Source organism: Galeopterus variegatus, unplaced genomic scaffold (assembly GCF_000696425.1).
Source record: "Galeopterus variegatus unplaced genomic scaffold, G_variegatus-3.0.2 Scaffold1270, whole genome shotgun sequence".
Taxonomy (NCBI): Eukaryota; Metazoa; Chordata; class Mammalia; order Dermoptera; family Cynocephalidae; genus Galeopterus; species Galeopterus variegatus.
The window spans coordinates 211,976-236,111 of record NW_007727381.1 but is presented as its reverse complement, the minus strand read 5'-3'; the positions used below and the strand labels follow the sequence as shown (position 1 = coordinate 236,111).

General features: G+C 35.3%; 1 protein-coding gene across 1 annotated transcript in view; it reads right to left on the bottom strand.

Annotated features, from left to right (window-relative positions):
- Nucleotides 1-24,136, bottom strand: part of TAB2 (TGF-beta activated kinase 1/MAP3K7 binding protein 2) — a 66,397-nt gene that overhangs the window by 33,059 nt on the left and 9,202 nt on the right. The window contains exons 2-3 of the mRNA XM_008575984.1: nucleotides 9,419-9,609; nucleotides 139-1,639 (exon numbers count right to left, since the gene is read on the bottom strand). Of these exons, the coding sequence (XP_008574206.1) occupies nucleotides 139-1,639; nucleotides 9,419-9,520 (1,603 nt within the window). The 5' untranslated portion in view covers nucleotides 9,521-9,609. The remainder of the gene's footprint in view (nucleotides 1-138; nucleotides 1,640-9,418; nucleotides 9,610-24,136) is intronic.

Below are 24,136 nucleotides of genomic sequence, written 5' to 3'. Positions count from 1 at the left end.
CGGAAAAAAAAAAAAAAAAAAAAAAAAAAAAAAAAAAAAGATGAAATAATAATGCTGATGCCCATTTCTACTGTGAAAATCAAATGTGCACCAATAGCCCAGCATGGGAAATTACCCCACCTTTAGTATTAATATTACCTTGTGTGTAGGCAGCATCATCAGATCCCATACTCAATTTCCGTGCTTCACTTATTCTATCCACATGTGCTAAAGTAGGGTCCGTGAGGTGCTGAATATTCTCTGTTTCTACATAATGATCAGGATGGTTTAGAAGATTTGTAAGTTCAAAGGTAGGGGACACTACCCCTGGTGAAACCGCAGGGGGTTTATTGGGAGAAACTGTAATTTTGAAAGTATATTTTGTATTGGGTTGAGTGACCACCACTCGAGGAGAAGTTGCAGAGTTATTGCCCATTGCTCGACTTTTGGGAGGGTGGTGATGAATAAAGGCAGGACCCATGCTCACTTGCCCAGACATATTTCTGGAGGCAGCAGATGCTCCCGAGTTTGTGGATATGAAGAGTGTGGGCTGATTCCGCATGCCCTGTTCATCTCCTGCGGTGGCATTAGCTGAAATATAGACCTTGGGTTGACTACGGGACATCACCTCATCAGTATTTGGGGGACTGGCAGCTATGTAAACAGTGGGCTGACTTCTATTTAAGGTCTGGCTGTTGACTGAAGAGGAACTGCTGGAGGTTCGAGGTCCAGAAGAACGCAATTTTGAAGAACTGTTTCTTTGTGGGGGTTCAAGTTTGATTTCAATCTGGTTTTTTCGAGGTCCTGTTGAAATATTCTGAATGTTATATTGGCTATGGGCAGAAGACTGTGAGCTACCAGATGAATGAACTGTTGGTGGTTGTGGAGTAGTAGGTGAACTGATGGGCATGTAGACATGAGAGGTCTGGTGGCCTTGCTGATTTGGCTGCTGGGTTGAGGTATGTGACAGAGGATTAGATGCAGGATAAGTAGTCCAGGGACCAGTCTGTGAAGGTTGATAGACTTGTTGAGGGTTCATGGGATTAAACTGAGATACCCAGCCAGAATGCTGTTGTGTCTGTCGAGCTGTACCACTAGGAGTTGTAATGTAAGGCCTAATATAGATAGAATTTCCCTGTGGACTGTTAAGTACAGGTGGAGGTACACCATGTATGTGCAAAGATGTAGGAGTATTACGACCAGTCTGGATATTTGGGGCTAAAGTTACCATAATGGGATTAAATCTGGGAGTTTGTTGAGAAAGATTAGATGTTCCTTTGCTGCCTAAGTGAAATCCAAGATGTGGTGTGGAATTTGAAGCACCAGATGTACTGGACATTCCAAAAACATTAAAACCTTGAGGAACTTGAGCTGGTGCTGTCTGTGGCTCTTGCTGAAATAGTTCATTATTAGACTGACCACCTTGAAGCTGTCCATCACTAATGCTGTGCATTAGAGCTCTACTTCCATTCATTCTATTTCCTTCTCTTCCATGGTGGTAAATGTTCTGTGACTGCAAGTCCAAGTTGAGAGAAGTCATGTGATTGCGTAGACCAGAAATTCCAGAATCATCCGAAAAATTCAAGTCTCCTTCGCCATAAAGATACCTTGTACTCTCCTGAGAGAGAACCGCACAGCAGGCATCCAGGTTATTATTATTCTATGAAAGAAAATAAAAACAGTTTGATATTAACAATCAGAAGCTAATGCTTATATTCTCATCACTAAAAAAATATTATGTGATTAACAACTGACTGGTTAATAAAATTATAACATATATCTGAACCTTCTTATTTGAGAACTATTTTTTATGCAAATGGTTGGATTTTTTCTGCTTAAGTAGTTTTATTGTATTTACAGTCTTCTTTTACATTCGTCTTTGTATTTATAGGTTATTTTTACATTAATGTACCTTAAGAGTTCAAATAATATAGCCTATGAGACTTAAATATCCAATAAAGAATCTTTTTAAAAGTTAAAGTAAATCACTGCATCAGAAGACAGAAACATTACAAACATTGTTATATTTTCTCACATATTATTTATGTAATTAGGCCTATTATTAATAACCACTAATTGCCATTAACTAGTTTTATTGTTTAAATAATACCATCTATCCAACAAAAAAGTAAATGATACAGAATAATATGTAATTTCAAGCGAACATTCACTTTTTAGATTTCATGTTAAAATAATAACACATGTATATAATTATTTATTATATATGATACATCTATTTTTTTTGGTCTGGTATAGCTATGTTTCAGTTGGCTCTCTAAAAAGGTAAACACCCACAACAACTGCCTCCCCTTAGAGTTTGGAGAAATACTATTAATGAAAAGAATAAAGACTTAAAAAGAGGTCCCAGAAAGCTTCAAGGACAACATCTAGCTTACAAAATGAAAATGATTTCTGATAGACAATAATGGCTTGTAAATGACTGGAGGAACAGGATGGTTGTCAATGGCTATTCTTTCTTTTCAGATATGCATTCTTTGGGTCATAAGAGTGCTCCTGCCTGAGTAATAATACAATTATTGCATCACACAGAGAAATTCTGGTTCCATACAAATGGTTGAATTAAAAATCCTCAAAACTGGGCCAACCCTGTGGCGCACTCGGGAGAGTGCGGTGCTGGGAGCGCACGACACCAAGCCAAGGGTTGCGATCCCCTTACCTGTCACAAAACAGACAAAAAAAAAAAAATCCTCACAACTAATGTAATGGAATAGCTTTAGAGCTAGCAATAGCTCAAAGTGAATCAAATCATTATTCTCTTTTGGGAGATATTTTGTAAAATGTATTCACAGAAAATACAGTAAAATTATAACCTAATTAAAGACGCAAGTTTAATGTTGAACAAATTATAATCGTTCAACTTAAGTAGTATAGTGTATAGTTAAACATTTTTTAAAAGATAAATGATACAATTTAAAAGTTCTCAAAATATTTAGAAGAACATTATCAATGCTTGCACATTCAAGTGCTATAGAAATTCTTTTAAACTAATAACCTTTTCAAAAGTTACATTTGTAGTAGTATTTTAATTAAAAAAGTTCCAAAATTCATACCAAAGTCATCTCAATTACTCATATGCTTCTTAACTTGTGCAAAATATGTATCTATATATAAAATATAAGCTCAAGGCTGCCTCCAGAGAAACTGAGTTCATATTTCTGTCTTTAGACAGCACCATAAAAATCTACTCCAGAAAAGCAAATAAATAAAAACCAAAATTCTACTCCAGAGAAATGAAAAAAAACAAGCTGTTTTAAAAGATTTCTCAAAAGAAACTCACCACTAGTCATAATCACCCATTAAAATATTTACCAAACACCTACCACATGCATAGCATTGTGTTTGAGTCTGTGGAAGACTCGATGACAATATAAAACCAAACTTACCGAGAAGAGCTTGCAACTCAACTAGGGAAACAAACCATGGATTTTTGAAAAGGTAACACGAGTATGTGCCAAGTATGTGCCAAATAATAAGCAGTACTGAAGCTCAACAAAGAGTTAATATTGCAGGATACAGTAGGAAGAACTGGGTTAACGAAGGAGGTACGGCGCGATGGTTTTTATAGGATACAGAGGACTTGGATAGGAAATAAAAGAATTCTTGGTGAGGGGAATGGCATGAGTAAAGAAGGACATAAACGCGAGAGTAAGTAAAAGCATGCTCCCAAAATGAGGTGACTGGAACAGATTTAGCTGGAGTTAAAGGTTCATATTCGAAATTTTGTGAAACAAATTGTTGCAAAAGCAGACTAGGATTAAAGAATGAAGGATTTCTGAGAAATGAGTCACACTAGAGTTTAGACTTTATAATAAGCTATGGGAAGAGCTACTGAATGTTGATGAACAGAGAAGACACACAGAATATTTTGGGAAGCCAAGTCTGTTGGTACTTAAGATGAGTAGGAAATATAAAACCTTGACAAGACAACCAGTAAGACATGAAATAATGAGTGTTTGGCGATGGAAATGAATTTTAAAAGACTATAAATGGTCAACACAATTTGGCCACAAGAGAGAAAGAATTCAAAGAGGCCTGGAAGATTAGCCTGACAGAAAGGGGACAGTTTTAGACTTAAAAAAAAGATGAATGGCCAAGTTAGAATGTCTGCAGGCAGTCTGATATGAGATAAAATCATATTACAAAGAACTGAACTAAAAATGCATTTTGAAGTCTTGTTAAGAAATGATAGTCCACACTGTTTGAACAGGTAATACAAAAGAAATGTTAGTCTCCCTTCCCCCAACCAACAATTTAAATCTCTCATGCTATAAAAATCTCTTTATCCTACTCATAACTCTGAATTGATATATAGTAATTTTTGAAATAAAATAGAAAAATTGATCACAATCTTTATCGACTGATTATTCATTATAGACATACCTTTTGCCAAACCTAACTGGCGCTTTTTGCTTTAAGCTAACTTTTTTGCTGTTCCTAGTAAATTCTTCTCCCTTTTAAGCCAAAGCTCAGAGAGCTCATGTCCCCCCCCACCTCCTCTGCCATCATTCTCAAATTAAAATGTATCTCCCCTACCAAATCCAACTGCACAATTCCTTTGTAAAACCTTGATGTTCATTGTTTACAAAGTCTTCCTCTTTAATTTTCTTGAGTTCTCAAAAATCCCCTTTAATCCTTTATAATCTCTGATTATTTAATATGTTCATATTAAACAGCAATAGTCTAGTCCCAGCTATGCCGTAACTCATGTGCCCTTGTATTATCTACCCTATATAGATATCACTTTCTTATCAGCAAAACATAAAAGAACTTACAGGGATTTTATAAGGTTACAAAATGACAAAAGAAAATGTATTTTTTATTAGACTTCTTATTTTAGAAAATTTTAAACACAAAAAAGTAGAGAGTAAATATGATAAACTCCCACAAACTAATCTCCCATCTTTAACAATATCAATATATGGCAAATCTTTTTTTCTTTGATGTGTATGCCTCAGCTACTCCCCCCACCATACCAGATCAAGTCTCAGACATCATCTTGCTTTCATCTGCAAATACTTCAATACATATCTCTAAGAAATTGGGACTTAAACAACAACAACAACAACAATATAACCACACGTCATTATCACACCTTAAAATGATCAATAATTCTTAATATCACCTAATATCCAAACAGTGTTAAATTTCCCTGACTCTCTCATAAAAGTCTTTTTACAGTTAGTTTAAGATCTACATATTTAATTTGGTCGTTATGTCTCTTAGATTTCTTCTAATAATTAACTTCCATCTTCTTAAAAATTTTCTAGCCATTTGTTGAAGAAACTTAATGTACAGTAGAATTTTCCATATTCTGGATTGTACCCTGTGATGTCAATATCCCCTGTATTTCACTATAAACTACTATAATTGTCCCTTGGTGTCTGCAAGGGACTGGTTCCAGGACATCCTCAGATATCAAAATCCATGAATACTCAAGTCCCTTATGTAAAATGGCATAGTATTTGCATATGACTGACACACATCCTCCCATACACTTTAAATCATGTCTAGATTACTTACAATACCAATACAATGTAAATGCTATGTAAATAGTTATTATGCTGTATTTTTTTTTTATAGTATCAAACTCTTATTCATTTACTCTTTTAACCAACATTTGCTGAGTATCCATTGGGCAAGTAGAAAGAAATATACTTGCTGATTTTGAAGTCTACTGGAAGAGATTAATGTATACACAAATAAATATAATGCAGAATGGTAGGTGTTATAATAGAAATATGGATAAGTACTATGGGTAGAAGTCATCTAAGAGGGCTTCAACTAAGAAGATCGCACTTAAATATCAAGAGCAATTTTAAACTCAAAGATTCAATCATCATATTAAGACAATAAAAAAATAGCGAAAAATTCTGTTAGAAAAAAATCAGTATCAACTATGCAGTATTTCATACTCTTCTAAGTTTTAAGATTTAATTACCAAATATAAAAATATATTTTAAAGATACAAATTACATCTACTGGTAATATAGCTATCTTTGAGAATCTACAGCACAAGGAAATGATGCAAATAGTTCCAAAAAGAGGGACATGAGCAATAAATAAAGTCAAGAAGAGGATAGATTCTTCTGTTCTCCTTCTAAATAGCAAAATGTTTAAGAACATGTACTCACAGCAGCAGCATGGCATGATCCTTTAACTACTAATTTCTTAAAAAGTTCTGAACCAGTGTACTATAGGGAGGATCTCCCAAAAGAAAGGACAGGAGCCCACCCAAGTGAGAAAGGGAGAGCAGCCCCCAAAAGAGAAGCTGTCACAAATAAGAGATGTTTATACTACATTTAGGGGTAGCTTAATTTGCCTTTACAGTTCAAAAATATTTCCCCCAATTTGGGAAGACTTGTATCCTAGTTGTAGCCCCAGAGATGCCCTCCCCATTCCTTTCTTGTTCTATTTCTTGCTATATCAGCTAAAAAGTAAATTACCTGGATGCCCAGAATGATTATCAACTCACTTTTAAAAAGTACGGTCTGTCTCGTGGGTAATTTGCAAGCCAAACAGATTTCATATTAGTCAGCACTAGGCGTTGGGAAGCATGTCGAGAAGAGGAGTTTTTCTTTGTAAAACCAGATTAACATAGTGCCTAAAGGAAATCCAAAACCATCTATTTTCTATTTTTTGGCAAAGATCAAAAACATGCTCAATTATTTTATTTTATTTTTAAATAGGTAATCATTTAAACAAATCAAAACAATTAACAAAATATGTATGTTGAGAAGTCTCAGTCCTAACTTTGCCCCCATCTGGCCTTTTCCCTCTTGCCTACTATGGGTAATCATCTTTTATTAATTTTGTTTTCAATCCTTCCAAGATCTCTTTATGTAAACAGGGGCAAATATACATATGTGTACATATTTATTTGTCCTGCCTCTGTTCATATACCCTGCTTTGCATCTTGTTTTCTTAATACATCCTAAAGTTTATACTGTCAAGAATACATTAGACCACTTCTTTATTTTTGTGAAAATATTTTAAATAATTCTACAAAAGGCTCTGTTTTATTCCCAGTAAAATACCAGTTGGGGTATTTAAAAATCTCTAGATGTGCTATAGGGAAGTGTTCTGAACAGTTCCTTCACGATGAAGTCTATAAAATTTTATTGAAGAATCTCTAGTATTTTACTATTAGCTTTTTTTTTTTTCTAAAAGATGACCGGTAAGGGGATCTTAACCCTTGACTTGGTGTTGTCAGCACCACGCTCAGCCAGTGAGTGAACCGGCCATCCCTATATGGGATCCGAACCCGGAGCCTTGGTGTTATCAGCACCGCACTCTCCCGAGTGAGCCACGGGCCGGCCCATTACTATTAGCTTTTTAGTAACTCACAGAACACTCACAGTATAGTTTCATTTCACAACAAAATTCTTTCTATTTTATTTGAAAAGTTAGGAAGAGGTACTTGGGTTCTAGGGGGCGACCATCTTTTCCCCACTGTCTCTGCTCCTTCCCCAAACTTTAACTTCTGACTCCATCCTTATTACATTTTCTCTCTCTTTTTTTTCTCATTAGTTTTTCCTTGTTCATTCTTTTCTTTCACATTCTATATTGATAAATGTAAACTGCAGATTCATTTACCATTAGAATTGGCTGTTACCATTTATTGAATACTCATGAATCAGGTATCCAATTAGTTGCTTTACCTGCATCATCATATTTAATTTTCTGTGAAATTTTTTACTCCCATTATACGGTTTATGAAATGAAGGTCAGAAAATGAGAGTCAGAGAGTTACTACTAACAACTGTCAAACCTTGAACTCAATTCTATTTATCACCAAAACATATGCTCTTAAATATAATACTACAGAAAGAGCCAAGCATGTTTGGACAATTCCATGCAGCTCAGGATGACTATGGCATTGGGGGTGAGGAGGAAGGACTGGACAAGAGATCAGGATGTAGAAGCCAGGGTTCTAGATCACAGACTACTAGGCCCTAGTCAAGATACATAAACTTCATTTTGAATGGTATGGGGAAAAATCAAGAGGTTTTAGGCATATAAATATATCATAAAATCTGTACTTTGGTAGAAGAAGAAGGGCTGGAGAGACCAAAACCGGGTTAGGCGAAAGGCAGGCAGATCAATTAAGAGTACAGATGAAAAGGTGAGGATGTGGGGACGGCCCGGTGGCGCACTGCTACAGTGCACCGCTTGGGAGTGCGGCGGCGCTCCCGCCGAGGGTTCGGATCCCACATACAGACCGGCCGCTCACTGGCTGAGCGAGGTGTGGGCGCAACACCAAGGGTTGCGATCCCGTTGCCGATCCCGGTCCGGTACGGGCGCGACATTGAGGGTTGCGATCCGTTGCCGGACATGAAAAAAAGACAAAAAGGAAAAAAAAAAAAGGTGAGGATGTGAACAAAATGTAGTTACTTAATAACAAGTATAGATTTGATTATTTCAAACTTAAAAATCATTTGTCAAGGGTAAGTATGTCTGTTTAAGCCCAAAACACTTTTTTTTTTTCCTTTTTGTCTTTTTTTCGTGACCGGTAATGGGATCGGGATCGCAACCCTCAGTGTTGCGCCCGTACCGCGACCGGCAACGGGATCGCAACCCTCGGTGTCGCGCCCACACCGCGCTCAACCAGTGAGTGGACCGGTCTCTATATGGGATCCGAACCCTCGGCGGGAGCGCCACCGCGCTCCCAAGCGCCACACTCTACCGAGTGCGCCACCGGGCCGGCCCCCAAAACACTTTTTGATGGAAAAATTTCTCTTTTTATCAAATAGGAAGATATAATTATCACTATATTTAGAATTATGGATTTCTAAAATTTTCTAAAATCAAGAAGAATGTAAAAATTTATTAGGGGTTTAGTGATATTAATTGGAAAACTTATAAATTAAATTAAAAATAGAAAAACAGACTTTTCTTCTTTAGAATCGGGACCTTAGGAATTGTTTAATCAAGCTCCTTCATTATACAGATAAGAAAACTAAGTACAAAGAGGGCATATTGCTTGCCAAGTATGCTTGGGATGCCCAGTTAGGATTAGAACCCAAGTTTCCTAAATTCTTAATTTAATGATTTTTCCTCACTTTTCATCTGAAGATCTGGAATCTAAATTTGGAATTTAAAAAGTTCTCCTGGCAAAACAGGAGGAGGAAAAGTGAAGCAAGCTCACAGCCAGTAAGTATGGACCATATATCAATGCTTTACATTCAGGTCTCATTTAATCCCCACACCTATTCTATGAGGTAGGTATTATCCATCTTACAGATGGGGTACAGATAGCCCTACCTTGCCAAAGGCCATATGACTATCACGCAACAAAGCTCATCTCTTTTTGTCATAGCACACTAATGCCAACAAGAAGATAACTTACAAGAGTTTTCTTCCAGTGTTTAGAAAAATACCAGGTTTGTATTAATCAATTCAGAAATCATCCAACACTGACCTGTAACATGCACCTGGATACAACGACTTCAGGTACTTCAGGGAATTTTTGTCGCAGGTCATGTAAAACCTGAAAATCAATTTGGTGGCTTCCTTGGGCCATTCGTATATTGCCTGATCAGGACTATTTGTACAGAAGGCAATTCTAGGCCTTAGTGGAAATAGTACTCATCTCTTCTGTCCAAGCATTTTCTGTGAAAGAAAGAAAAAAAATTTTAATGAGAACTGACAGAATGAATACTGCTGTGGATTTAAAATTTCAGTACAAAAGGGTATGTGCTTTAGCACTTAATAATTAATATAAACCATAAAAATATTATTTAGGCCTATAATTCTTTCCATATAGTTATACTGTCTTTTCAGTATAACTCCTGATGGCAAACTTACAATTCCTATGTACTTGTATGCTCTATAATGGCTGAGCCAAAAGGCATTCAAATAAGCGATTATTGGAAAGGTTGTTTTCCCTCATTCTTTTTAAAAAGGGACAATGAATAACTGATTTTTTTTTTTTTTAATTATTAGATGACAGCCTGAAGTAGGTATTATTTGCTCTGCTTAAAATTCTTAAAGTTTGGATACTGAAAAAATTTGGTTCTATAAATGACTTTACATGCTTTGTCTAAAACTTAATGATCTACAACCCGATACATTTAACATTTTGCTTTATCTTTCAGATATACTTAATCCGTATATGCATAATCAATTCATTATCAGGAGCTTAGCAGCATTTTATTCCCTCTGCTTCTATTAAATCAGTATTTAAAAAATACTGAAACTTAAACCCCAACCCAAGAGGTTCTGTTTTAATTGATTAGGGAGTGGCCCGGGCATACAGATTTTTAGAAGTTTCCCAGGTGATTCTAGTGTGTGGCCAAAGTTGATAACTACCTACCTTATTTTTATTCCTAATGTTCCTAATGTAAGCCATGTTTAATCTTGAAACCCTCTTTGGGATATAAATAGGACATAAGTACATTAAACCTAAATAAAATACTAAAATATTTAAAATCATGTTGTTAGAATTAAAATATATTTTATTTTAGGATAAAATTAACAAGACAACAATCTCTTTAAAATTTCTTATATTTAGTATTTCTCATTTAACCTCGTTAACATAAGCTTAAAAAAATACAAGTCTGCAAATTCCATAAATGTAGGAATTAGGTATCTTTTGTTCATTATTATGTATCTAGCACTTTATAAAGCTTCAGCATAACAGGAGATACTGAAATAGTCTGTAGTAGGTTTAGTTATGATAGAACTCGTGAGTCCTCGACAGAGTAAAAGCTCATTTAGATATCATGCATAGTAATCATTTCAGCTTATCATCACTTGATTAAATTGTTGTCTGTGTGACTTCAGCTTAGTTACATCTCATAAATAAAATCACTGCCAAACCAAGTTATGTGCATTACAGATTTCTGAATAGTATTTCTATGTAAAATACACATGCATAATTTTGGTACTCGAAGTAGTCTTTCTATAAATGGGCTGCGGGAGAAAAGAGGAGAAATACTGGAAATTAGTAAATAATATTTTAAAATAATTTAAGGGGTGATAAACATGCTATAGAACAGCTCATCTTAAGGAAACCTCCTCTCCATCTATTAGCCCATTTCTCTGCCCCTCCCCCATTTGGGGCTAAAATTCCTTGAAAGGGTTGTTTATGTTTAAGTATCTTTATTTCCTCCCTTCTAATCTCTTTTAAATCTACCCCAATCAGGCTTTCATCAGTTCCCTCCACTAATCAAAGCTGCCATAGACCTGCAGGCTGTGAAACCCAATGGTGAGTTCCCAGTCCTCATCTTACTAGACCTCTGGGCAGCTTCTGACCTAGTCAACCACTCCCTTGTTCTCTGAACACTTTCTTCACTTGGCTTCTCAGATTTCTACTCTTCTGGTTTTCCTTCTACCTACTGGCAGCTTCTTTTCATTTTTCTTCACTGGATCCTCTTCCTTTCTTGGACATCTAAATGTTGGTGGGCTAGTGGAGTTCAGATCTAGGGTTTCTTTTCAACTATATCTCCATTCCTCTTCAAGATAATTTCATTCAAATGAACTGATTTAAATAGCATCCATATACCGAGGCTTGGCAAATTATTATCTTCCAACCCCAATCTCTTCCTTGAACTCCAAACTAACATACCCAACTGCCTGTCGGACATCTCCTTTTGGATATCTAAAACTCATTTCAAACTTAATATGTCCAAAATCGAACTCTTAATTTCCTCCCATCCAAACCAACCCTTTTTCAGCCTTTTCCATTTCAGGAAATTCATCCAGTTGGTCCTTCTCTCATCCCACATTTAGTCTCCCATCAAGTCTTGGCTGTATCTACAAAAAGTATTCTAAATCCAATTACTTTTTCCTACCTGTTACTGCTTTTGTCCAAGCTACCATCATAATTCACCTAGACTACTACGGCAAAGGCCTACTAACTGGTGTCTTCCCCACGTTTGTTTGTTGTTCCACCACTCCACCCCTCCCCACATCCCTAGTCTTTTTAAGGAGAAGAGTGAACTTTGTGAAGGGCAAATCAGAGCAATCACTCCCCCTGCCCAAAATGTGATGTTGCAAAACCCCTGGCTAACTACCACCCCTCTAACTTCATCTCCTACCACTCTGCTTGTTCCTTCAGTTCCAAACAGTCTTCTGATAATTTCTCAAAGAAGTCAACCTCATTCTTCCCTCAAGGCTTTTGCACTTACTGCTCCTTCTGCCTGGAATTTTTCCCTCAGATGCCTACATGGCTCTTTCTCTTACTTCATTAGGATCTCTGATCAAATGTCACTTCCTCAGAGACAACTTCCCTGACCAATCTTTCTACCTACAATAATGCCACGCCTGCCTCTCCCCCACCACACCCTCATACTGCTTTTTCTTCATAGCATTTATCAATAACTGACATATACTTATTCATTATCTATCTATCTATCTATCTATCCCCAAAACATTAGCTCCATAGGATCAAGGACTTTGAAGTACACTGCTCTAACCCCAGGATCTAGATCCTTCCTGGCTCACAGAAGATGCAACATTTGCTGGGCAATATGAAGGTTATATTATAAGGTTCCTTCATAGTACTTTGTTTCCAAAACACATTTCAAATGATCTAGATTTGAGAAAAAAGATAATTTATACACAATTTGGGGGAGAAGCAAATAAATACTCAGTCTAATTGAGGGACACCTTTATTACTTAAAAGATGAATCATGAAAACAAATTTCAACTTTTTCTATTATTAAAACATATCCTGAAATCTCTACCCACACTCACCTGCTCTTCTAATAAAGACTATCAAATACACAAATGAAAACATTCTTCAAATGTACAATTGTATTTTATGGGTTCCACTTCCTGAGTAATTGCTGAATAGCTCCTACTGGACCAACTCTTTTACCGATGACAACTATAAGCACTAGAAAAAGAATAAAAAACTACGTGAAGGCAGTACCCAAAGGGCATCAGCACTTGAAAGAAGGGAATAGCAAGAGTAACTTCCCATTTTTTAATGCCTTTTACCAGAGAGCAGGCCCCAGTTGGTTTGGTTAGCTAAAACCCAGATAGAAAACTTGCAGTCTTACTTGCCTGATGAACCAAAGGACAGACTTTGGCATGACCACAACAGCTGAAAGCCTACTGAATAAATCACAGAAAGGAGAGAACACAGAGAGGAAGCCCCGCATTCTGTGTATAAATTCTTACATCTCTAATCTCTGAACTACACACATGTGAGAAAGATTCCAAGCAGCCAGGCTAAGGTTAGAACAACTGAATTGAGATTTCAGTTTGTAGTTTGAGTTCAGCCAAGTTACTGCCCACTCAAACAAACAAATGAAACATCAATACTCAATGGAGGAACATAAAAGAACCCAGAGTCTCTTCATGTCTTTCATAATGTCCTGGGTATAACCAAAATTATTACAAATAAGAAACAGGAAAAACTGATCCATTCTTAAGGGAAAAGGCAATCAATGGAGACCAAGCCCGGATGACCCAGCTGCTAGAATTAGCATAAAAGAATTTCAAAGTAGCTATTTTAACTATGTTCAAGGATGTAAGGGCAAATATATCGGGATCTCTCAGCAAAGAAATAGAAACTATTTTTAAAAGAACCAAATGGAAATTCAAGCACTGAAAAATAAAATACCTAAAATGAAAAACTCAGTGGATGAATTTAACCACGGATTGGAAATAAAAGAGCCAATGAACCTGAAGACAAAGCAATAGAAATTATCCAACCTGAAGGATGAAGAGTAAAATGGAGTGGGAGTGGGGAGAGGGAACAGAATCTCAGGGACCTCTGTCAAAGTTCAAAGCTCTAAACACCTGTAATTGGAGACCCAGAAAAAAAAGAGAGAATGGGGTAGAAAAAAAATTTGAAAAAACAGTGGTTAAAATTTTCCCCCAAGTTAGTAAAAGATATAGATTTACAGATGTAAGAAGATCAGCAAACCCCAAACAGGAAAAGCCAAAGAAAACCACACATAGGCACGACATAGTCAAACTGCTGAAAAACAAAGAAAAAGAAAATCTTGAAAACAGCCAAAGAAATGACACGTTATGTACAAGGGATAACAATTCAAATGAATGCTGACTTCTCTTCAGAAACAATGGAGGCTACAAAACAGTGAAATGACATAATTTAAGTGCTGAAAGAGAAAAAAACCCCAAACTGTCAAGCCACATTCTATTATCCAGCAAAAGTAAACTTTAAGGATGACAGCAAGATAACTATTAAAAAGTTCTTAATTTTAAAATGTATCCTTTGTGGAGCACTAAATATTTTGTAAGGACAACCCAAATGTATTACTGAAACAAACTGGTATTTACTTAATTTCAAAATAAAAACTAAGAAATATCTTATAAACTTATTCTGGAATATTATTTCTCACAACAGAGACATTATTTTCAATGGAAAGATGCAAAAAGACTGCCCTTCTGAGAAAAAGAAGAAAGAAATCATACTACATAAAATGTTTCCAGCATTAGGTACAAAGTTTTGGCACCTAATCTTCTGCCAGCAAAAATGAGCTAGTAGCACTAATTCCTTAAGGATTCGAAACAGTAGCAGAATATGTACAGTACTATAGAATGTACTAGCAGATATACTGGAAAGACTTATAAAATGGCCATATCCTTTCTTTTTTTTTTTTTTTTTTTTGTTTTTTTGTCTTTTTTCGTGACTGGCAACGGATCGCAACCCTCAGTGTCGCACCCGTACCGGACCGGGACCGGCAACGGGATCGCAACCCTCGGTGTTGCCCCCGCTCCTCACTCAGCCAGTGAGCCGCCGGTCTGTATGTGGGATCCGAACCTTCGGTGGGAGCGCTGCCGCACTTCCCAAGCCGCGCACTGTAGCAGTGCGCCACCGGGCCGGCCCCTCCTTTCCTTTTTTAAAGAGCATGTAAACAATGTTTTTGACTTCTCAGTAATTATTATGGCAGTGAAGAGTATTAACTATCAGTTAAAGGCTCACTCAGACTGTAAGCTATGCTCCATAGCCAGCACGGTTTATCACTGTGAATTTTCCAGGGCTGTAAGAGTATACAAAAGAAACTGTTTAACACAAGAAGAGACCATAATCTTCAGATTAAAAAACAACAAAGAAAAGCAATTGGATTTACAGGTCTGATTAAAATTCGGGCATTTATGAGGCAACTAGATAAGAACATTTCAAACTGAGACTATACCTATCTATTTACTTACCACCTATGCATTTAAGGAGTACCTAGTATGCAGCAGATACTATGCTGGAGATACAAGTATTAGAGTCAGTGTCCCTGCCCTGCAGGTCACAGAAATTCCTAGACTAAAGGCACATAAATAAACTATAAGTTTATAATTTAGATAACTATTTTAACTAGCCCATTATTTTATCTTCTGTCCACCTCCTCCTGCTATTGAATTTATTGTCCACCTCCGCCTGCCGTTTCTCTTGTTGTTATCATAGACATTGTTCTCATCTCTTTTGCAAAATTCAAAAACAGAGATTGGAAGGGAGCATGGTACATTAGAAAAAATTGTAAAGAGCAGACAGCAAGAAAAATAGGAGGGCCCAAATCATAAAGTGCCTTATTGGCTATTAAAGTTTGCGGGTATTATCTTAAGAGTAATGGGAAGCCACTGAAGGGTTTAAAGCCAAGAAGTAAGGAAGGTGACATAATCAAGAAATCATATGTATGAAAAAAGTCTATAGAATGGAGAAAATGGCAAAAGAATATATAAGACCAGTTGAAAACTACTGCTGTAGTCTAGCCAGGAAATGGTAATAGCTTATATTGTAGAGACAGCAATGGAGAACGGATAGAGAGAAGTGGAAAACCTTAAGGGATATTTAGAAAGTAAAAATTCATAGAATTTGGTGATGGACTAGATACTGGGGTGAAGGAGAAAGAGGTGGCAAGGTTGATATCTGATTTGCCTAACTGGATAGTGATCCTATCTATGAACTAGGAAACAATGGAAATGGCCTAAGAGTACAAACAAAAGGGATGATTATAGGTTTGGTCTTGAACATGTTGACTCTAGGACACCTTTAAAACATCCAAATAGAGATATATCATACAGGGAGCTGGAATATATGGGTTTGAAGCATATTTAGGAAAATTCATGCTTGCCTTGGGGAGGAAAAAACTCCACTTCAGTTCTATCATGGTGTACTGAGCTAATTCAGAACCTCTTCTGTTATGATCAGAAGTACTGAAAAAACAAATTTCTTTCAATGCATAGCAGAGCTTGCAAGAAAAAATTCCCTAAAAACAAAGACAAAATCAAAAGCCAGTATAGTAAGAACACAAGTTAAAATCTGGTGATATGGAGGGGGAGTTTGGGGGGGGAGTTGGGACGGAGAGGGATAGTAGTTACCACAACTGGACGTATGAGAACTAGGATTTTAATTTTATGTGGAAAGGAGACAAATAATAGGTCTATATGAGGAAGACATCTTTACTTAAGTGAGGTACTTGTATGAAGCCCACATTCTAGGTCTTCCCTTACCAGTGAAAAAGCAACTAAACCTGTACCCATTGCCACAGAGAAATCACAAGGGCAGGTGAAATTCACTAAAGCCATGGGTGGGAAGGGAACATATCCCATATAAAATTAAAGTTGCAAGCCTGCACCATGACAGGTGTGGAATCCAAATTTACACTGCAGGTGCAAAAAAACTCTAAAAAGAAACTGATGTTAAAAGTTCATCTGGGGCTGGTGATACCATGGGGTTTTGGCAGAAACAAATGCAAAACCACTATGGAAGACTACTCCTTTAACCCAGACAGCAAAAGACTCCTAGAGTTAAAAAAAAAAAAAAAAAATTCATGTTGAAGATGAGCTAATGGTAAATAAGAAATAAAAAAACACAAAGAAATAACCTACCATGAGTGAGAATCAGAAGCACCAAATTAGATGCTTAGAATCTAAGAATGTAAGAGAACAGAATAACCTCAAAGAAGGTATAAAAATATTTAAAGTGACTGCAGAGCCTGGAAGCAGGCAAGAAGCAGAGCATGCCTGGTGTCCTAGGCAGGAGCTGAGGGCAGCATCCCCCACCAAGAAGCAGGCAAGGAGCACACCTAAAACACCAATTCTGCACAGGTGGCCCACCATAGCCACTGCCACAGCCACAGCTGCTGCAAATGCAACTTGACATCACAGCAGAAGCCACAGCTGCCATGCAGGTGGCTCACCAGACACTCAACTGCACTGACACAAGGAGAGTCACCAGCGGAGACCAGAAAAAGAAGATATCTCTCTCCTCAAAGTCCACTTGAGTAATACAAGAAGCAACTGCTCTACCAGATGACCAGACATCAACACAGAGATATTAGAAATAAGAAAACCGAAGATAATATGACACCACCCAAACAGTACAGTAATTCTCAGATATGAGATCCTATAGAGCAGGAAACGCTAGAAATGACTGAAAAGGAATTCCGAGCAACAATTTTAAGGAAACTCACTGACATACAAGAAGACTCAGTTAGATAACATAATGAAATGAGAAAAAAAAAAAAATCCAAGATATGAAGGAGGAAATTTACAAAGAGATTAATATGTTAAAAGAATGGAGCAGAACTCATGTAACTGAAAGATTCATTCAATGAAATAAAAACACAACTGAGAGCTTAAGCAGCAGGCTAGAAAAAACAGAAAAAAGAATTTCTGATCTTGAAGATAGTCTATTAAAAATAATCCAGGTGGACAAAAAACCAAAAAGGTAAAAAAAAAAATTTTTTTAAATGAAGAAAACCAAAGAGAGCTAGCAGACAACCTTAAGCACACAATTTTTTGAATCATGGGTGTTTCATAAGGGGAAGAGAAAGGAAAAGGCATGGAAAACCTATTCAATGAAATAACAGAAAATCTCCCAGGTATAGGGAGAGACACAGACCTTCAGATCCAAGAAGTTCAAAGATCTCCAAACAGACTCAACCCAAAGAGATCCTCTCCAAGAAGTATTATAGCCAAACAGGCAAAGCTCAAAGACAAAGAGAATCTTAAAAGAAGCAAGAGAAAAGCATCAAGTCACCTATAAAGGACCCCTATCAGATTAACAGCAGACTTCTCAACAGAAACTCTATAGGCCAGAAGAAAATGGGATGAAACATTCAAAATACTAGAAGAAAAAAACTGCCAGCCAAGCATACTGTACCCAGCAAGGCTAACCTTCAGAAATGAGGGAAAAATAATGTATTTTCCAGACAGACAAAAACTGCAGGAGTTCACCACCACATGACCAGCCCTACAAGAAATCCTCAAGAAAGTCCTGCATCTGGAGTATGAAAAACAATAATCACTACCACAAATACAAAAGAACAAAACCACTGATAGAACAAAAATGCAAATGAGAAAGAGAAACTAAATCTTACCATCACAAAAACCATAACAATGTAATAACCCTGCTTTATTTCTGATTTTAGTAATTTGGGTCTTCTCTCTTTTGTTCTTGGTCAATCTAGATAAAGGTTTGCAAATTTTGTTGATCGTTTTAAAGAACTGACTTTTGGCTTTGTTGATTTTCTCTACTGTTTTTTCCTTCTCTATTTCATATATTTCTGTTGTAATCTTTGTTATTTCCTATTTTTATTTGCTTTTGGTTTAGTCTGCTCTTTTTCTATTTTCTTAAGGTAGAAGTTTACATTACTGACGTGAGATTTTTCTTATTTTTAATACAGGTGTTTAAGTATAAATTTTCCTCTAAGCAATGCATAAGCTCTGCATCCTATAAATTTTGAAATGATGTGCTTTGATTTTTATCTCAAAGTACTGTCTAATTTCCTGTGATTTTTCTCTTTACCCATTGTTTATTTAGGAGAGTGTTATTTAATTTCCACACATTTGTGAATTTTCTAAATTTCCTCCTGTTTTTGTGCTCAGAGAACATATTTTCTATGATCTTATCCTTTTTAAATGTAATAAGACTTGTTTTATGGCCGTAAATAAATAAAGAAATAATAAATACATAAAATGATTGTAGAGATAAAAGAAGAAAAAGAAACCATAAAGATAAGATACAAAGTGAAAAAGCAGATTTGAAGAATACAATTTGAAGAATACAAGAGCTTCCATAAAGTATAAAATCATACTGAAATGCAAAAATCCGTGAATAGGTTAAAGTGCAAAAGATACTTAAAAACAGAGACAAGTAAACTAGAAGATAGATATCAGAATAGCAACCAGAAAGCAGAAAGCTTATAATGAAATACATGAAAGAGAAATTAAGAAACATGCTAGACAGAATGAAAATATGTGTCTTTAACAGAGGATACCCAGAAGGAAAGATTTGAAGGAATGGAGAAAAGGCAAAATTCAAAGAGATAATGGTTGAGAATGATCTAGCATTGAAGGCATGTGTCTTCATATTGGGTGGGGGTGGGGAGGGAACCTGCTAAGTTCTAAAGAGAAAAAATACAATCAAATCTGTACCTAGATACACTGTAGTGAAACAAATACAAAAGACAAATTCCATCTTTAAAACAACCAGAGAGAAAAGACCCATTACCTACAAAGAAATAATGACTAAGTTGATGAACTTATAATTAGCCACAGTTCATGCCAAATGATAATAAAACAATATGTATACATTTTGAGGGACTGTAGCTGTGGATCTAATTTAATGTACAAACACTCTGACTCAGCAATTCCACTTCTAGGAATCTACTTGAGGAAACAGACAATTATGCAAAGATATATATGAAAACGTATTAAACGTGTATAATAAGAAAAATTTAGAAACAACTTAAATAGAAGAGATAAAAAAGTTATATCATGTTCACATAATGGATTAAGTAAAAATGTTGTAAAGTATAGGGTTCACCTAAATGTCCATTAATACTGTTCAATGGAGGCAAAAAAAAAAAGCGTATTACCAAACAATGTATAATGTAATTTACATTTATTAATAATATATCTATCATTTACATATTGGTAAAGAGTCTTTACACATATCAGGATTGTTTGAAATTTTTTTACATTACAAACATACTTTTAAAAGTAAAAATAATAAAGACATTATTTTAGTTTTCAGCCATTAGACTGCTACAAATGTCACTGCTACAAATATTGGTGAATGAAATAACCTGAATAGTCAAGGTACGTATAAAACTAAAAAAATACTATACGGTCTTAACCACATACTATGACAGTAAATATTCTACTTAATGTCTAATGTCAAGAGTTTCCTATTGAAGTTACTCATAATCTACAAATGAAGTTCTGGAGAGATTTTTCTGCTTCAGATCCATCCTCACCTGCTATACCATATAAGTAGAGTTGTCTCACTTAATGAGATGAGACAATTAAATGAGATAATGTATATAAAATGCATAGTATCTGACACATAGTAGTAGCTGGTTAAGTATAAAATCTAGCATTCCACGTGTTTATGAATTTTAATCTGCCTCTTACTTGTAGTATCTTTTTAAACAAATCATTTAATTTCCCTGTGCCTCAGTTCCCTCATTCATAAAATGGTGATGATAGAGTAGCTACCTTCCTCATAGGATTGTTATGAGAATTAAATGAGCAATCCAGTAAGATAATAAAAGAACATATAATAAGTACACAAATAAAATAACTTACATAAATGTTAGCCATTAATACTATCATATCATTTTCTTCTTTGTAAAATGGAGAAAATGAAGAGTTTCAAGGAGTAGTGAAAATTAATTGTATTACATCTGCCTGGCCTATAGGAAAAAATATAAACTGGTAGTAGTATTATTTATTCCAAATATTGTGCATTTGAACAAAGTACAAAGAAACAAAATCTTAGCAAACAGGGCTGCATGCTATCATGACTGCAGAATATTGAAGGAATTGATTGAACCTTTGAGGCCTCCCTTTTCAGTTTATATGGGACAAATAACTTGCTTAACTGGGGAACTCTGACAAAACTATCTGAAAAACCCAATAATACCCGGTTGTGCATAAATGCTTGGTAAATGGCGTAAGTTGAGCTACAGGTATTTAAAAGGATCTCTCTGGGCTGAGGGAGGGTGTGGGAGAGTCTTGAAGCACAGGTACTTAAAAAAGAAGGCTAAAGTATGAAGCAAGGCAACCAAATAGTAGGCAGATTCTGGAAATAGCGGGTCATCTGTCTGGCTAGAATAAGAAAGGAGACACAAAACAAAAGAAGTGGATTATGAAGAAGGCATTTGGGGTGGGAGTAGTTACAGAAGAAGAAAGGCCAAAGAAGGCTTCAAGTGTATAGTGGTTTTTATTACAGAAGGCCTTGAGATACACCAACACTAAAGCTTTCTTATTATTATGTAAATCTATATGCATATCATTTTATCTTTGTCCCATTCTTCCATGATTGTTTTACTGAAACAAATTTAATTATTTTAATACAGAAAAATACAGTTCATGTTGAATACCAAAGAATAATAGGAAGAAATATGTAAAATTCACTTCTCAACTGCATTAGGATTTTCCCACAGCTTATGGACAAGGAGGAGACAATTTTCAATTTTAACGTATTCTAAAATTAAATTCTGGCTTCCACTGTAACTACTAGAGGTGACTTTTTTTTCTGTAAACATGAAATCCTGAGTTGAAAAGGATCCAAGGAAGTTATCTTATAAAAGCATACATTTAAGAGATTAGGACAAAAAAACCATTTTTGCCCAGTAGACTCCTTTCTGGACTTTCTTATCCAACCATCTATCCAATTTTCTCTTAAAACCAACCCCTGATCACAAAATTCTTTATATAAGTAATGTTAGTATATAAGTAATGTTAGTTCTGAAGTGGACAGACTATTTTGTTCACTGCTGTATCCTAAGTCTTAGGAAATGTATGGCAAGTAGAACTTCAGGAAATATTTGTTGCAATAAATCTCTTAAACAAAAAATCAAAATGCACTTAGTTTTAAAAGACTACTATAAAAAGTGATATCCCCCCAAACTCAAGCATTTCCCTTATCCTCAGTTGTAAGTCAGTGCTGCTATAATATTTGTTTAGAAACTGTAAATTGGTTCCAATGCAATTGATATATAAGGGAACAAGTTGAGCATTAAGCGAATTTGTTCCAATTTTATTTAAGAGAAACGCTAGGTGAACACAGAAAACCATACCTAGCTGAAACAAGCTGTATATGAATACACAAAAAGAAAATGTGAACACACCTCAAACATCTACCAGCTACCTCATCAGCATCTGCATGCTATGAATCATACTTGGCCACATCTTGTGTCACAACTTTCCTTCTGATTTCAGAAAACCCTTTTTCAGCCGTTGTCAATAACTGACAAGCTGCAACCCTTCCTTTGCTCATTTCCATAAGTAAACTTCAGGTCTTGTTCAAGGTTAACTACAGTATTTATTGTAATATTTACATATGTCTTAACCATTTCATACGAGTAAAACCATGCTACCTTTTTTTTAAGGTATCTGTCTTTTAAAAAAAAAATGTTCACTGATAAAGTTTTTGAGAGTTGTTCCCCTAATCCCATTTTTTTCTATAAGCCATATTTTATTTTTTGTGTGATTTTGCACAGGATGGTGATTTTTAGGAACACATAAGTCAAATTTTAACAGAACTGCCTATATGTAAAAACTCCTCTGACCTCAGTATCTGTTAACATTAATGACTACAGGATGCCCAATGGGAAGGCAGAATGTTTCAACTTACCTATTTGGCTGTCAATATAATGCTAACAGCTTCTTTTTCTTTTCTTTCTTTTTTTTGGTGAGAATTTGAACTCCTGACCTTGGCGTTATTAGCACTATCCTCTTCCAGGTGAGCTAACTGGCCAGTCCATCAGTTTCTTAATACTAATTACAATCTTTGTCTCTCCTGTGGACTGACTGACATTATCAGACTGCACTGTTATTCTTAAATAGTATGTTCACCATAGAAAGGAGCACTGAAATGTAGTCAAGATAAGTGAATGATGCTATAATTTTTAAAATTAAAGCAAGTTTCAAAAACTGTTCACCACAAAGATTTCAAAATTAAACCTAAAATAAGAATCATTACCTGTATAAGTATATATATTATTTTAAATACCTTTTCAATTATTCATATATTATGTGAGTATCACATCATACATCAGTTAGATGTGACTTGGTGTGCTTACATTTGACTTAACTTTCAATGTACAAATAAATGGATTAATTTAACCTAAACAAATTTCAATATTATTTTAAATAGAAAATTATTGGAATTATATTTCTTGGAGCATAAAGATACAATTCTATCAGGGAAAAGCAAACTTTCCAAAAAAATCTGTAATGCCAAGTTATTTTTCTAAGAGATTTTCTAAGAGATAAAATGCATGAATTATAGTTATGCAATTCACAGTAGGGTGACTATGATTAACAGTTAAGTTTTGTATATTACATAATAGCTAGAGGAGAGGCTTTTGAATATTTTTGCCACAAAGAAATGATAAATATAAGAAGTGACTGATACATTAACTACCCTGACTCAGTTATTATACAACATATATATTTCAAAATACCAGATTGTATCCCATAAGTATGTACAATTACAATGTGTAAGTTAAAAAAAATACTGCTATGCAATTAAAAATCAAATTCAATTAAAAATCAAAAATTCAAATACCATTGCCATTTAAGATAAAAATAAGATAATTATAATCAATCTTTAGGATAAACTTTACCATAAAACAGTTACAATATTGAATCATTTTCCATAGATAATGTTATATGCAAAAATAAAATAACAGAAACATACCAAAATTAGTGATCTGAAAGCTACTTACTTTAAGTTGGCCATTATGTTCAGATCTAATGTTATTTAAAAGCTTGAACAGAGCAAAGAATTGTTACCAAAAATCATTTTGCTTAACTTTATAAGCCTACAATAATTTACTTTCTATGGAAAAACAACATTAATAGCTATAGTAACATGCTGAAGTAATATAATGATCCACACTACCTCCTCTTAAAGAGAAAATTTCCCAATTTTCTCATTTAATGCATTGCCTCAAGGCCATGAATGCCGACCATTTCTTATGTTTAAAAAGCTTACTAGTTATAAGTTTCTTCTAAAAGGAATGTGCAAATCAGCCACACTTGGCAATTACGTATTGTGGTTTTGTGGTGGGTGCTACCATTTTCTAATGATCGAGAAAGTGCAATAAATCTGAGACAGAATGGTTATACTTCATCAAAATATGTTATATAACTGACTACCTTGTGTGTATTTCCCAATTCATATTTCACTGTTATTTTCTAATACATTACG